The sequence below is a fragment of the Crinia signifera genome, chromosome 7 (genome assembly GCF_055691185.1).
Source record: "Crinia signifera chromosome 7, ASM5569118v1, whole genome shotgun sequence".
Classification (NCBI taxonomy): Eukaryota; Metazoa; Chordata; class Amphibia; order Anura; family Myobatrachidae; genus Crinia; species Crinia signifera.
The window spans coordinates 174676937-174692785 of record NC_139223.1 but is presented as its reverse complement, the minus strand read 5'-3'; the positions used below and the strand labels follow the sequence as shown (position 1 = coordinate 174692785).

General features: G+C 47.4%; 1 protein-coding gene across 1 annotated transcript; it reads right to left on the bottom strand.

Moving 5' to 3' along the window:
* Positions 1-4616: 4616 nt before the first annotated feature.
* Positions 4617-5892, bottom strand: LOC146019629 (protein Hook homolog 2-like). The gene is made up of 2 exons (XM_083152134.1): positions 5560-5892; positions 4617-4917 (listed from the first exon to the last, which is right to left on the bottom strand). The coding sequence occupies exons 1-2, from the start codon at positions 5705-5707 to the stop codon at positions 4829-4831; spliced, it is 237 nt and encodes a 78-aa protein (XP_083008260.1). The 5' UTR covers positions 5708-5892; the 3' UTR covers positions 4617-4828.
* Positions 5893-15849: the final 9957 nt, after the last annotated feature.

Here is a 15849-nt window from a genome sequence, read left to right as displayed (position 1 = left end):
GTGAAATGTTTTGTATTGTAACAGTTTTATAATTACTGTTAAAGGGTGGACTATGGAAGTCGAGTTACACACACGCCATTTTAGGATAGTATGGCCGCCATTTTAGTTCGCAGAGTTGCGCAAATAAAGTTTCCATACCCGAGTATGCGTGGCAAAGTGGACCAGAAGAGTAGCCATACTATCACACATAAATTCATAAATACATACTGACACTAAGTAAAATATAGTTAAAGGTTTAGAATGCCACACATAGCTTAGTTAGCCCTGCATACATCTGTCTGTATCGTGTTTAGTACCGTTCCGTTCAGTTCATTATGCGAAGTATTCCGGTCATTGCGAATATTTCGCAATATACACTGCCCGATAGTTATGGACATAATCCATATTCCAGAGACAGTTTCTGTTGAAAGTAGGTAACAAAGGAAACTAGATGAAACCAGTTCTTATCCCTGCTGACGCCGAAACCATCAAACAAAGGACTCTTAAAGTTCACTCCCCTGCACCTATTCAGACCAGGTGCAGCGTCTAACCCCCAATCACAGTGGACCTGACATATGATCTCTGACCAATGAGAATGGCCTTTGACCTCCCCTTTCTGACCCTATAAGAGAGGCGACCCAGAGCAGCCAAAGTCTCTTCGGCACATCTACCTTTCCCTGACTGTCCACCCGGCTATAGTTCATTCCTGAACGATAGCGAGCTCTGACCGGACTACACTTCGCATGTTTGATGAGAACGGTAACGGTTGCATTAACGGTATTTATTCTTATTGTATTGATTGGCTGATTGTGTCTTGTATCTGTTTTCTTTCCCCTTAGCAGAGTCTGTTTAGTATTCATTGTTAGTATATTGTATTACTTGTTATACCTGTTTATTCTTATTTCTGTAACCCCCTTTTGTCCATTAGGGACTTAAATACAACCTTTTTACTGGAGTTCTTATCTCCTTATTTCTATACAGTGGTCGTGTCTGTTTATTCGCATAATAGCGACAAGGTATATTACGGACACTGTCCGATAAGGTATATTCGCAGATTAGAGACAAAGTACTGCGAAGGAATCTCTGATTAAGGTATTGGTTCTTGGTGTACATAATACAATAAAAGGTACGCTACGCTGCGCTACGCTTTGTTCGCACGTAGTTAGGTATAAAGGGTACGTTGGTTACGGACTTATTACGTAACCAGCGCTTTTCACTTATTGTCTCTCTGGTCATATTTAATCGTCATTAACAGTTGAGATAGGTAATACATTTAGTAATCAGAGCTAGGTGACGTGAAGACTATGGCCCTTATTCAGATCTGATCGCAGTACAAATTTCCTGGAAAGGATAAGGAAGAGATCATGAGAAATACCCTTAAGAAAGAACCGTCGTACGCAGGTATTACTGATCCCGCAACAAAGGACATTATATCCCAACTCCTGTGCAAGGACCAGACCCTCCGGCTCGGGGTAAACGGCAACGTGCGAGAACACCCCTACTTCTCTTCAGTTGCATGGCAAAACATAGAGACTGGAAAAACAGCGTCTCCACTCAAACGGCACATGTGCAAGGCACATGTGCATGGTACAGATCAACAATGTCCCGTGTCTTACAGCGAAGCCTACAAAGAACCGATTCCTGCCATAGACCAAAGCCTCTTTGACGACATTCAATTTGTGTGCCCTAAATGGGGTAAAAGCTATCATAACGTGCCAATGGAGCTAGATACCATATCATCAGTTAATGGCGAACTGCACGACAAAGAATAGACACCTGTTGCACCTGCTGCCTGCTCCGTCCTCGGCTACTTCTCCGGAGATGTACCGTGTTCCACCTGTCCGGTACAGTTCTGCTAACCGACTCTAAGCAGTCACGACTTTCCTTGTCTGTAGTTTGGTCTGAACTACAATGTCATCTGGGGATTAGGGCTACTGGCGACACCCCACAAAAAAAACGACACTGGGCAGCCACCTCATGGGTGTGTTGGAAGAGCTGTTAATTATTTTTGAAAGGTTTATAGTTATAGTTACACCCATCTCATTGATAAGAATTAAGCTGGGTACACCCTAGTTCCTGCCTCAGCGGAGCTTACAAATTTTTTTTTGTTGGGGGGGGGGGGGGGGCTATTTAACCACTTTACCGCTCTAGACCAGCATTGTCTGGAAAGTGGAGAAATGTTTAGCTTCATTCAGAGCTATAAATGATAACTATGCAGCTGGAAAAATCCCCCACATTCCCCATGCAGGCCGTTATATTCAATCTTCTAAACATACCAGGTAAGGAATATATGGCTAGGAAAAAACATTTGGTATCCCAATTGCACACTGAGTGAAACATAACTTCATAACACAGAGATTTTGGTTGCGTATATCTGCAGATATAGGGCTAAGCCCCCAGGCCGTACGTCAAGGCATCTCTGTCACTGGGGGTCCCTAATACTGGGTATGGGTCTGGGGTGTGGGCCCCCAACATGCCGACACAGGCTGAGTACTCCAGGGCAGCAAACAAATGAAAATTAGTAGGGGTTAATAAGAAGCACATAGGTGCTATGTAGGGAAGTGAAGTTGTGATTAAAATACAAAATATATACAATGTGATAGGAAAAAATAAGTGTTAGGGTGTGCTAACCTGGAGCAGACCAGCCATATCAACATGATGGGGACCACCCTCCCAAACCCATCCCATTAGCAGTAACATATATGTCTGGGCTTAATAGCCCAGTATAAGGCCACATGATAATGGCTTACTACATCTGAGAGACAGCTTACCTGGAGATACCCCTGGCTTCTCCAATGGCACTCAGGTGTCAGCAATCCCTCCTAATGCTGACCCATCTATGCCTCTCAACTGCACAACACTTTTGTTGGTAAGCTGCTCAATCAGAGGTGTGTCACTCAGGTGCCAAAAGGGAGGGGCAATTCTGTCTAGGAAAAAACATTTGGTATCCCAATTGCATACTGAGTGAAACATAACTTCATATGTTTCACTCAGTGTGCAATTGGGATACCAAATGTTTTTTCCTAGACAGAATTGCCCCTCCCTTTTGGCACCTGAGTGACACACCTCTGATTGAGCAGCTTACAAACAAAAGTGTTAAGGAATATATGGCTGCCATAATACATACTTCCAAAACATATAACAAGATCTGGTCTCCATGCCGACTTCTCAAAACACCCCCCCCCCCCCTCCCACACACTCTTTCCTTATGTCTTCTCCTTCTCGACCTACTCTTGGTTCTATTGCCTTTGACGGTTCGCCGCACGGTCATTGTGAGAATTTTTCCCCTTATCTTTAAGTCTAATAAAACTGGATCTGACTTATTGTGATATTACTGCTACTGTATTTTGTTGTGTTGTGTCGAATTTTATGGCGATTCATTTAATACATTGTATTAAAGAAAAAAAAACACACCTACATACCTATAAACGTAACCGACATGAAAGGTGGCCCCTCTTAGCTTTGGGCCCCATAGCAGCTGCACCCCCTGCCGCTATAGTAGCTACGCCCTTGTATAGAACACATGGAACTTACAGGGAAGGTGTCCCCTCTTAGCTTTGGGCCCCATAGCAGCTGCACCCCCTGCCCCTATAGTAGCTACGCCCTTGTATAGAACACATGGAACTGACAGGGAAGGGGTACCCTCTTAGCTTTGGGCCCCATAGCAGCTGCACCCCCTGCCGCTATAGTAGCTACGCCCTTGTATAGAACACATGGAACTGACAGGGAAGGTGGCCTCTTTCAGTTCTGTTACCCTTCTAGTACATACAGTGCCTGTTTGGCTCTTAGTCTACCTGCTACCACTATTCCCCACTCATATCATTACTATGTGCTGCTGGGTACCCTGCTCCTTCTGATGTAACTCTGCGCACCGGATCCGAGTCGGGCCGGCTGCACATAACACTTTCTAAAACTTATGTGCAGCCTCTGGGCGGGGGGACACTGCAAGGGCAGTGACAAGCAGGCAGCGAACACAGCGGTAGCGGGCAGGGGACGCCTGTGAACGGAGAGCTGGGCAGGACGATCAGGGAGCTGCAAGGAAAGAAAAAAAAAACAATACAAATGAATGGGCACCCAGTGATTGGCTGATTGCTCTCTCAACCAATTGCCGATTCATTTGATTCGGTCCATTAATTAGTATTGGGGTGTTTTTTCCCCTTGCAGTTTCCTGATCCTCCTGCCCAGCTCCCAGTCCCCCCCCCCCCCCCCCCGGCATCCCCCACCCTCTGCATCTGTGTCCGCTGCCCCGCCTCTCCAATTGCCTGACTCACCAGCGTCCCCTATCCGCTGCCTCTTTGTCCGCCTCTCCCCCTGCAGATCCCCGGGAGTTGCATATGATAAATCGCATTCAAAACATGGCACATCAAGTGCCTAATCGTGTCTGACCCCTCCAGGGGGGGAGCTGCAGGGGAAATCAGGTCCAACTTGGACAAGTTGGACTAATGTATGGGGGCCTTTAGCCTGTGGCCTCCTGCTGCCTCCTCATATCACTATTCTGTTGGGGACTCTGCTCCTTCTACCATACAACTTTTAGCCTCTGGATTCTTGATGCATCCATTCCACTCCTGCTGTTTTACTTTACAAATACAAGACTTCAACAAGTACAGGTTGGCTCGACTCCTGAAATACTCTGTGTTGCTGTGCATAGTCTGATAATCCAACTGGCCTAGAGTCAATCTAGTCTCACTAAATTACAAGTTGTGGCCACACATCAGGCAAGGGATAAATAAGTCATAAAGCAGGTGATCTCTCTGCAATTCCAGGCCTGAGAGCCCCATTCCCTGGACCACTGCTCACCTGAGTACGTCCATCTCATCCCTGAGGGACTGCGCCTCATAAGCCAGCCCGGTTACATCTTGGTTACGCATGTGCAGATCCTGAACCTCCCGATCCAGATCCTGACATCGCTGTCTGTAGTCATCTCTCGCGCTCTCCAGCCTGAAGTAAGCCCAGAAACATCACAAGTTACCTTCTATGCGGCCTCTCACAGAGATCATCCAAAGCCACTGGGGGCACATGGACAGCCATTTATTCTGGACATTTAACCACATAGTCATAGTTTGTTTTTGTTTAGGGAGTGCTCCCCACAGGGCAGGATTTTTGGAGGGGGCTCCCTAAAAAAAAAAAAAACACAGATGAGTGTCCCAAGGCCGGGCAGCGCTTTCTGGAACTTACCCCAGCAACCTGGCTGTGTATGGCGTGACGTTAGCAAGGTCAAGCCGCAAACAGCCAGGAAGGAAGGAGCTGGGGCCGGGCAGCCGCAGACAGGCAGCGGCTGAAGCGGAGCTCATTGCTCAGCTCAGCGGTGCTGCCCAGAGCCAAGGAGGGGGAAAAGACAATGGCAATCCTGGAAGTGTTAGCACTGAAGCATAGCCTGGAAAGCTGCCTGGATTACCACTGAAGGGGTTAATAAAAATATGTTGCAACTGCTATAATCCCTATAATTTACATGTTCCCATATAGGCAGCAAAAACCGCCATCAAGCAAGCCCCACATGTACCGGATCGCAAAGCTCCTACAGCCATGCGTAAAGCAAGCGCTGGTCCTCTTGACCGTTAGGCCCCACCCTTCTCCCGTTACCGGTAGTTTCCTCCTGCAGTTGCTCGATCTGACTCTGCAGCAGAAGCAGCTTCTTGCCAAACACTGGTGTCCCCGTGCCCTCTTCCGACTGTTCCTGCTGCTCCTTCAGGTTTCTGTTTTCGCTCATTAGACTCCTCTTCTCTTCCATGAGCACCGACACCTGATGAAGCGAATGAGGGGGGGATCGGGCAACACAGGAGGGAGAGGAGCAAGGCCCACAGAGTAAGAAGGGTTTATTAAAGAGCACATAAATAAGGGGTTAAGAGGAAAGTGGTAGTAACAAATATGGGATTCCCTACCAAATCCTCAAACAATGGATCGGCCCAAAGACTATGAACATAGTAACCGTGATGTCTGCGGGACATTGTGGCAAGATACAACTCTCAGCAGTGCTGACTGGCCATGTGACAGGATGAAGTTTCCAAGATGCAGCGGGGGGGGGGGGGGGGGGGGGGGGGGGGGGATTGAACAGGGAACGTACATGCAGCAATCTGCAGACTTTTCACCCCCATCCCCCCATGCCATGTGTTCCACAGGTTTAGATCCCTACCATACTTAAAGATAATAAAAAAAAGTCTGTGCCTATAGCACAGGTTCTCAAACTTGGTCCTCAGGACCCCCACACAGTGCATGTTTTGCAGGTCTGCTCACAGAATCACAAGTGAAATAATTTGCTCCACCTGTGGATCTCTTAAAACGTGTCAATAAGTAATGATTGCACCTGTCGGGTGACCTGTAAAATGTGAACCATGTGGGGTCCCGAGGACCGAGTTTGAGAACCCCTGGCTTATAGGTTCGGACTATGTATATGGCTTTTGTGTAAACTGGTTTCAAACAGTCTGGAATGAATGATGAATGAATCTTTCCTGAGCCCTCCTGACTGGACCATTTAGTAAATGGCCAATGAACTGTGTTTGAAAATGACAGTTGGGATTGGATTGGTTGGTGCTTTATCTCCTTTTGCCTGATCTCCACTTTATCTCTTCTCCAGGCTTAATACATCTGCCCCATTATCGGTTGTCCCCATTAAGCCAAATAGGGCTTCCGGATTACTGAAGCAGCACTAAGCACTAGATAGATATAAGCTACATTGAGCAAATAACTCCTTGTAGGACTGGTGGAAAACATTGGCAATATTAAAGAACACATTTAGGTTTTCTAATAGTTAATTTCATAACTGGTGAAAATAAGTTTTAGAATTTGTAAAGAAAACAAACAAACAAACAAAAAAAACACCTCATATCAGCTGTCATAATGTAGGTGACCTTTAGAACTATGCTCCATTGTGACATCACAGTTACCGATGACATCACACAGCTGCTGAAGACACAGAGTTTCAGATGTGATATACAGTTCTTACTGGAGGTCACAGTTGCGATTTGTGCAAATTTGTTTTTGCGATAGTGCGAATTTGTTTTTGCGATAGTGCAAATTTGTTTTTTTCTCTAAGAGCCCTAGTCTTGTGACATAACATGGGTCCTATCAAGAGAAAGAAAGCATGGATAAAGAAAGGAAAGAAAATGCAGAGGAGAAGGAAAGTGAGCAGGAAAACAAAGCAGGCAGCGAGACACATGAGAAGAAATTCCTCATTGGTACCAGGTGTACAGAGAGGCTGGAAGAGATTGGTAGCCTTTATGACAAAGAAAAGAGATCAGTTCCTTAAATCATGTCGCAGATGTCCCAGATTTTGGCAAGTGAGAAAAACGAGAAACATGGCCATTGCTGAAGACCTAGGTGAAGGATGCAGCCATTGGGCAGGCCAGACAAACTTACCAGAGGAAAAGAGGTGCGATAAGAAGTTAAGCAATGTAGCTTTGCAAAGAAACTGGAATAGATTTGCTGGTTTTATTAAAAAGAAAAAGAGTCAATTTATAACAGCAATTGGCAGAGGACAACCAGACACCCTACCAGGTCAGCAAACTGCAGAAGGTCAGCAAACTGCAGAAGGTCAACAAACTGCAGAAGGTCAGCAAACTGCAGAAGGTCAGCAAACTGCAGAAGAGAGCGTTACTGTCCCCTTAACAGTGGGAACATTTACTTTCCACTCGCTTCTTGGAAAGGGAGGTTACGGCAAAGTGATGCTCGCCACAGACTCTGTTCATAAGAAAAGAGTAGCAGTTAAGATCCTAAAGAAAAGAGCACTCATTCAAAGTGCAAAGAGGAGAGCATCACTGGAACGGGAGTACATTATGACCGAGTGTCGGGTACTTCAAGTGGCACATGAGAGTCCTTTCCTGACCCGTGGATACGCAGCCTTCCAAACAAACAGCTATCTTTATTATGTAATGGAACTGGTTGGCGGAGGGGACCTCTTCGATTTTGGGGTCACGAACATGCTGAACCCATTGGCAATAAAATTTATTGCCACAGAACTGGTCTGTGGATTGCAGTTCCTGCACTCCAGAGGAATAATCCACAGAGACCTAAAAGCTGAGAACATTTTGCTGACAAAGAGTGGACATGTAAAGATCACAGACTTTGGTCTGGCCACGTTGAATGTATATGGAGAAACCAAGGACAGTATGATTGTTGGGACACGTGGCTATAAGGCTCCAGAAGTTTTATTAGGTGCACCATTTAGTGCAGGCGTGGACTGGTTTGCATTCGGTGTGATATTATATATGCTCACCCTACGAATGCACCCTTTTCCTGGAAAGGATAAGGAAGAGATCATGAGAAATACCCTTAAGAAAGAACCGTCATACGCAGGTATTACTGATCCCGCAACAAAGGACATTATATCCCAACTCCTGTGCAAGGACCAGACCCTCCGGCTCGGGGTAAACGGCAACGTGCGAGAACACCCCTACTTCTCTTTAGTTGCATGGCAAAACATAGAGACTGGAAAAACAGCGTCTCCACTCAAACGGCACATGTGCAAGGCACATGTGCATGGTACAGATCAACAATGTCCCGTGTCTTACAGCGAAGCCTACAAAGAACCGATTCCTGCCATGGACCAAAGCCTCTTTGACGACATTCAATTTGTGTGCCCTAAATGGGGTAAAAGCTATCATAACGTGCCAATGGAGCTAGATACCATATCATCAGTTAATGGCGAACTGCACGACAAAGAATAGACACCTGTTGCACCTGCTGCCTGCTCCGTCCTCGGCTACTTCTCCGGAGATGTACCGTGTTCCACCTGTCCGGTACAGTTCTGCTAACCGACTCTAAGCAGTCACGACTTTCCTTGTCTGTAGTTTGGTCTGAACTACAATGTCATCTGGGGATTAGGGCTACTGGCGACACCCCATAAAAAAAACGACACTGGGCAGCCACCTCATGGGTGTGTTGGAAGAGCTGTTAATTATTTTTGAAAGGTTTATAGTTATAGTTACACCCATCTCATTGATAAGAATTAAGCTGGGTACACCCTAGTTCCTGCCTCAGTGGAGCTTACAAATTTTTTTTTTGTTGGGGGGGGGCTATTTAACCACTTTACCGCTCTAGACCAGCATCGTCTGGAAAGTGGAGAAATGTTTAGCTTCATTCAGAGCTATAAATGATAACTATGCAGCTGGAAAAATCCCCCACATTCCCCATGCAGGCCGTTATATTCAATCTTCTAAACATACCAGGTAAGGAATATATGGCTAGGAAAAAACATTTGGTATCCCAATTGCACACTGAGTGAAACATAACACAGAGATTTTGGTTGCGTATATCTGCAGATATAGGGCTAAGCCCCCAGGCCGTACGTCAAGGCATCTCTGTCACTGGGGGTCCCTAATACTGGGTATGGGTCTGGGGTGTGGGCCCCCAACATGCCGACACAGGCTGAGTACTCCAGGGCAGCACACAAATGAAAATTAGTAGGGGTTAATAAGAAGCACATAGGTGCTATGTAGGGAAGTGAAGGTGTGATTAAAATACAAAATATATACAATGTGATAGGAAAAAATAAGTGTTAGGGTGTGCTAACCTGGAGCAGACCAGCCATATCAACATGAGGGGGACCACACTCCCAAACCCATCCCATTAGCAGTAACATATATGTCTGGGCTTAATAGCCCAGTAAAGGGCCACATGATAATGGCTTACTACATCTGAGAGACAGCTTACCTGGAGATACCCCTGGCTTCTCCAATGGCACTCAGGTGTCAGCAATCCCTCCTAATGCTGACCCATCTATGCCTCTCAACTGCACAACACTTTTGTTGGTAAGCTGCTCAATCAGAGGTGTGTCACTCAGGTGCCAAAAGGGAGGGGCAATTCTGTCTAGGAAAAAACATTTGGTATCCTAATTGCATACTGAGTGAAACATAACTTCATATGTTTCACTCAGTGTGCAATTGGGATACCAAATGTTTTTTCCTAGACAGAATTGCCCCTCCCTTTTGGCACCTGAGTGACACACCTCTGATTGAGCAGCTTACCAACAAAAGTGTTAAGGAATATATGGCTGCCATAATACATACTTCCAAAACATTTAACAAGATCTGGTCTCCATGCTGACTTCTCAAAACACCCCCCCCCCCCCTCCCACACACTCTTTCCTTATGTCTTCTCCTTCTCGACCTACTCTTGGTTCTATTGCCTTTGACGGTTCGCCGCACGGTCATTGTGAGAATTTTTCCCCTTATCTTTAAGTCTAATAAAACTGGATCTGACTTATTGTGATATTACTGCTACTGTATTTTGTTGTGTTGTGTCGAATTTTATGGCGATTCATTTAATACATTGTATTAAAGAAAAAAAAAACACACCTACATACCTATAAACGTAACCGACATGAAAGGTGGCCCCTCTTAGCTTTGGGCCCCATAGCAGCTGCACCCCCTGCCGCTATAGTAGCTACGCCCTTGTATAGAACACATGGAACTTACAGGGAAGGTGTCCCCTCTTAGCTTTGGGCCCCATAGCAGCTGCACCCCCTGCCCCTATAGTAGCTACGCCCTTGTATAGAACACATGGAACTGACAGGGAAGGGGTCCCCTCTTAGCTTTGGGCCCCATAGCAGCTGCACCCCCTGCCGCTATAGTAGCTACGCCCTTGTATAGAACACATGGAACTGACAGGGAAGGTGGCCTCTTTCAGTTCTGTTACCCTTCTAGTACATACAGTGCCTGTTTGGCTCTTAGTCTACCTGCTACCACTATTCCCCACTCATATCACTACTATGTGCTGCTGGGTACCCTGCTCCTTCTGATGTAACTCTGCGCACCGGATCCGAGTCGGGCCGGCTGCACATAACACTTTCTAAAACTTATGTGCAGCCTCTGGGCGGGGGGACACTGCAAGGGCAGTGACAAGCAGGCAGTGAACACAGCGGGAGCGGGCAGGGGACGCCTGTGAACGGAGAGCTGGGCAGGACGATCAGGGAGCTGCAAGGAAAGAAAAAAAAACAATACAAATGAATGGGCAGCCAGTGATTGGCTGATTGCTCTCTCAACCAATTGCCAATTCATTTGATTCGGTCCATTAATTAGTATTGGGGTGTTTTTTCCCCTTGCAGTTTCCTGATCCTCCTGCCCAGCTCCCAGTCGTCGTCCCCCCGGCATCCCCCACCCGCTGCATCTGTGTCCGCTGCCCCGCCTCTCCAATTGCCTGGCTCACCAGCGTCCCCTATCCGCTGCCTCTTTGTCCGCCTCTCCCCCTGCAGCTCCCCGGGAGTTGCATATGATAAATCGCATTCAAAACATGGCACATCAAGTGCCTAATCGTGTCTGACCCCTCCAGGGGGGGAGCTGCAGGGGAAATCAGGTCCAACTTGGACAAGTTGGACTAATGTATGGGGGCCTTTAGCCTGTGGCCTCCTGCTGCCTCCTCATATCACTATTCTGTTGGGGACTCTGCTCCTTCTACCATACAACTTTTAGCCTCTGGATTCTTGATGCATCCATTCCACTCCTGCTGTTTTACTTTACAAATACAAGACTTCAACAAGTACAGCTGGCTCAACTCCTGAAATACTCTGTGTTGCTGTGCATAGTCTGATAATCCAACTGGCCTAGAGTCAATCTAGTCTCACTAAATTACAAGTTGTGGCCACACATCAGGCAAGGGATAAATAAGTCATAAAGCAGGTGATCTCTCTGCAATTCCAGGCCTGAGAGCCCCATTCCCTGGACCACTGCTCACCTGAGTACGTCCATCTCATCCCTGAGGGACTGCGCCTCATAAACCAGCCCGGTTACATCTTGGTTACGCATGTGCAGATCCTGAACCTCCCGATCCAGATCCTGACATCGCTGTCTGTAGTCATCTCTCGCGCTCTCCAGCCTGAAGTAAGCCCAGAAACATCACAAGTTACCTTCTATGCGGCCTCTCACAGAGATCATCCAAAGCCACTGGGGGCACATGGACAGCCATTCATTCTGGACATTTAACCACATACAGTAGTCATAGTTTGTTTTTGTTTAGAGAGTGCTCCCCACAGGGCAGGATTTTTGGAGGGGGCTCCCTAAAAAAAAAAAACACAGATGAGTGTCCCAAGGCCGGGCAGCGCTTTCCGGAACTTACCCGAGCAACCTGGCTGTGTATGGCGTGACGTTAGCAAGGTCAAGCCGCAAACAGCCAGGAAGGAAGGAGCTGGGGCCGGGCAGCCGCAGACAGGCAGCGGTTGAAGCGGAGCTCATTGCTCAGCTCAGCGGTGCTGCCCAGAGCCAAGGAGGGGGAAAAGACAATGGCAATCCTGGAAGTGTTAGCACTGAAGCATAGCCTGGAAAGCAGACTGGATTACTACTGAAGGGGTTAATAAAAATATGTTGCAACTGCTATAATCCCTATAATTTACATGTTCCCATATAGGCAGCAAAAACCGCCATCAAGCAAGCCCCACAACAAAAGTGTTAAGGAATATATGGCTGCCATAATACATACTTCCAAAACATTTAACAAGATCTGGTCTCCATGCCGACTTCTCAAAATACCCCCCCCCCCTCACTTGTTTTCTCTCTCTTTCCTTATGTCTTCTCCTTCTCGACCTACTCTTGGTTCTATTGCCTTTGACGGTTCGCCGCACGGTCATTGTGAGAATTTTTCCCCTTATCTTTAAGTCTAATAAAACTGGATCTGACTTATTGTGATATTACTGCTACTGTATTTTGTTGTGTTGTGTCGAATTTTATGGCGATTCATTTAATACATTGTATTAAAGAAAAAAAAAACACACCTACATACCTATAAACGTAACCGACATGAAAGGTGGCCCTTCTTAGCTTTGGGCCCCATAGCAGCTGCACCCCCTGCCCCTATAGTAGCTACGCCCTTGTATAGAACACATGGAACTGACAGGGAAGGGGTCCCCTCTTAGCTTTGGGCCCCATAGCAGCTGCACCCCCTGCCGCTATAGTAGCTACGCCCTTGTATAGAACACATGGAACTGACAGGGAAGGTGGCCTCTTTCAGTTCTGTTACCCTTCTAGTACATAGTGGGGGACATTTACCAAAATGGATTCGTAGAAAAAAGGTGTATTCGTAGGGAGAAATACACCTTTTTTTTACGAATTTGTATTTTCGGGATTTACAATCCCAAAAATACAACAATTCGTAGTCCTAAAGATGGGACATTCGTATTTGTAGTTACAAATACGAATGCCCTACACCATCGATAGGATACGACAGAAATCACCATTCAAAAGAATGGTGGTTTCTGATTTACTAAGCAGCCGTACTGATAATACAGCTGCTTAGTGGTGTAAAACACCCACGCAAATACGACAGGAAAATAGAACACCATTTTCCTGTTCTATTTGCGTTTTAGCCTGCACGGATCAGTCAGATCCGTGCAGGCTGCAGTGTAAAAAAATTAAATATTAAAAAAAAAAACGGCGTGGGGTCCCCCCCACAGCCGAAACCAGCACCAGGCTGAAGGAGCCGGGGCCGGTAATTAAAAATCAGGGAACCCGACAAATAGGGGATCCCCGATTTTTAACAACCAGCCCCAGGCTCCAGGTCCGGGGCTGGTTCCCAAAATACGGGGGACAAAATGACTAGGGGTCCCCCGTATTTTAAGAACCAGCCCCAGGCACAACCAGCCAGCAGGGTAATGTCACAGCCGGGGGACACTTATAATATAAGGTCCCGCGGCCAAAACATTCTCCCTACCGACCAGTCAGCCTGGCCAGGGGCCCTGGGGACCCTTCCAATGAAGGGGTCTCCCCCCCCTCTAGGACTTACCTGACCAGGCTGAAGCCTGGTGCTGTCCTCGATGCGCCTGGGCGGTGGGCATCGAGCTGATAAATGGTGTAAAAAAATAGCTAAAACTATTGTTTTTTACTGTGGTACTACAAGTGCCAGCAAGCCTCCCCAGCAAGCTGGGACTTGGAGAACCACAAGTCCCAGCCTGCTGGGCATTAAAGGGCCCGCTGGCACTTGTAGTTCCACAGTTCAAAAAATAGTGCACAAAACACACTGACACACTTTTAAAATAAAACTTTAATACACCCATTACACACATACTAATACTTACCTATCTTCTTCCCGTAGGTAGCCCTGGTCCTGATGTCCTCCGGTCCTGTGTCGGCGTTCCTCTTCATGTCGACGTCCTTCTTGAAGTCGACGTCCCTGTCGGTGATGGCGTCCGGTGTCCGGGTCTGACGAAATCCATGGAGGAAGCTGTGGAAGGAAACCATACTCACCTGTTCCAGCGCGACGTAGTCCAGGTAAGGGTCTTTGCAAAAAAACAAACCGAACACCCCGAATCCAGCCGGACAGAGAGCCGCACGGTGTTTGTTTACATCGTGCGGCTCCGCCTCCCGAATGCCGCTATTGGCCGCCTTGCGGCCTAGCGGCTCCTGACAGGTGAGTATGGTTTCCTTCCACAGCTTCCTCCATGGATTTCGTCGGACCCGGACACCGGACCCCATCGCCGACAGGGACGTCGACTTCAAGAAGGACGTCGACATGAAGAGGAACGCCGACACAGGACCGGAGGACATCAGGACCAGGGCTACCTACGGGAAGAATATAGGTAAGTATTAGTATGTGTGTAATGGGTGTATTAAAGTTTTATTTTAAAAGTGTGTCAGTGTGTTTTGTGCACTATTTTTTGAACTGTGGAACTACAAGTGCCAGCGGGCCCTTTAATGCCCAGCAGGCTGGGACTTGTGGTTCTCCAAGTCCCAGCTTGCTGGGGAGGCTTGCTGGCACTTGTAGTGCCACAGTAAAAAACAATAGTTTTATCTATTTTTTTACACCATTTATCAGCTCGATGCCCACCGCCCAGGGGCATCGAGGACAGCACCAGGCTTCAGCCTGGTCAGGTAAGTCCTGGAGGGGGGGGACCCCTTCATTGGGGGGGTCCCCACTCCCCCAGGGCCCCTGGCCAGGCTGACTGGTCGGTAGGGAGAATGTTTTGGCCACGGGACCTTATATCATAAGTGTCCCCCGGCTGTGACATTACCCTGCTGGCTGGTTGTGCCTGGGGCTGGTTCTTAAAATACGGGGGACCCCTAGTCATTTTGTCCCCCGTATTTTGAGAACCAGCCCCGGACCTGGAGCCTAGGGCTGGTTGTTAAAAATCGGGGAACCCCTATTTGTCGGGTTCCCTGATTTTTAATTACCGGCCCCGGCTCCTTCAGCCTGGTGCTGGTTACAGCTGTGGGGGGGACCCCACGCCGGTTTTTTTTTTTCATTTATTTATTTTTTCTATTTTTTTTTACACACTGCAGCCTGCACGGATCTGACTGATCCGTGCAGACTGCTAGAAATAATTCGTATTAGCAGTCGTATATACGGCCGCTAATACGGATGGCTACACCATCGGAGGGTTACAAAGCAGTCATATCTGACTGCTTTGTAACTGACCCTCCGGAACACGAGTTTGCATACGACTTAAACAGTCGTATGCAACCGTAGGGGAAATACCAATACGAAAAACTAGGTTTTTCATATTGGTAAATTTCCCCCACAGTGCCTGTTTGGCTCTTAGTCTACCTGCTACCACTATTCCCCACTCATATCATTACTATGTGCTGCTGGGTACCCTGCTCCTTCTGATGTAACTCTGCGCACCGGATCCGAGTCGGGCCGGCTGCACATAACACTTTCTAAAACTTATGTGCAGCCTCTGGGCGGGGGGACACTGCAAGGGCAGTGACAAGCAGGCAGCGAACACAGCGGTAGCGGGCAGGGGACGCCTGTGAACGGAGAGCTGGGCAGGACGATCAGGGAGCTGCAAGGAAAGAAAAAACAATACAAATGAATGGGCACCCAGTGATTGGCTGATTGCTCTCTCAACCAATTGCCGATTCATTTGATTCGGTCCATTAATTAGTATTGGGGTGTTTTTTCCCCTTGCAGTTTCCTGATCCTCCTGCCCAGCTCCCAGTCCCCCCCCCCCCC

Bases quoted from the DNA above. Each gene is read 5' to 3' on its own strand.
- LOC146019629 (XM_083152134.1), bottom strand. From the start codon at position 5,707: ATGGAAGAGAAGAGGAGTCTAATGAGCGAAAACAGAAACCTGAAGGAG. The intron at 4,918-5,559 runs GTAACGGGAGAA...GGCTTACTTCAG, and splicing joins ACTGCAGGAGGAAACTACCG to GCTGGAGAGCGCGAGAGATG.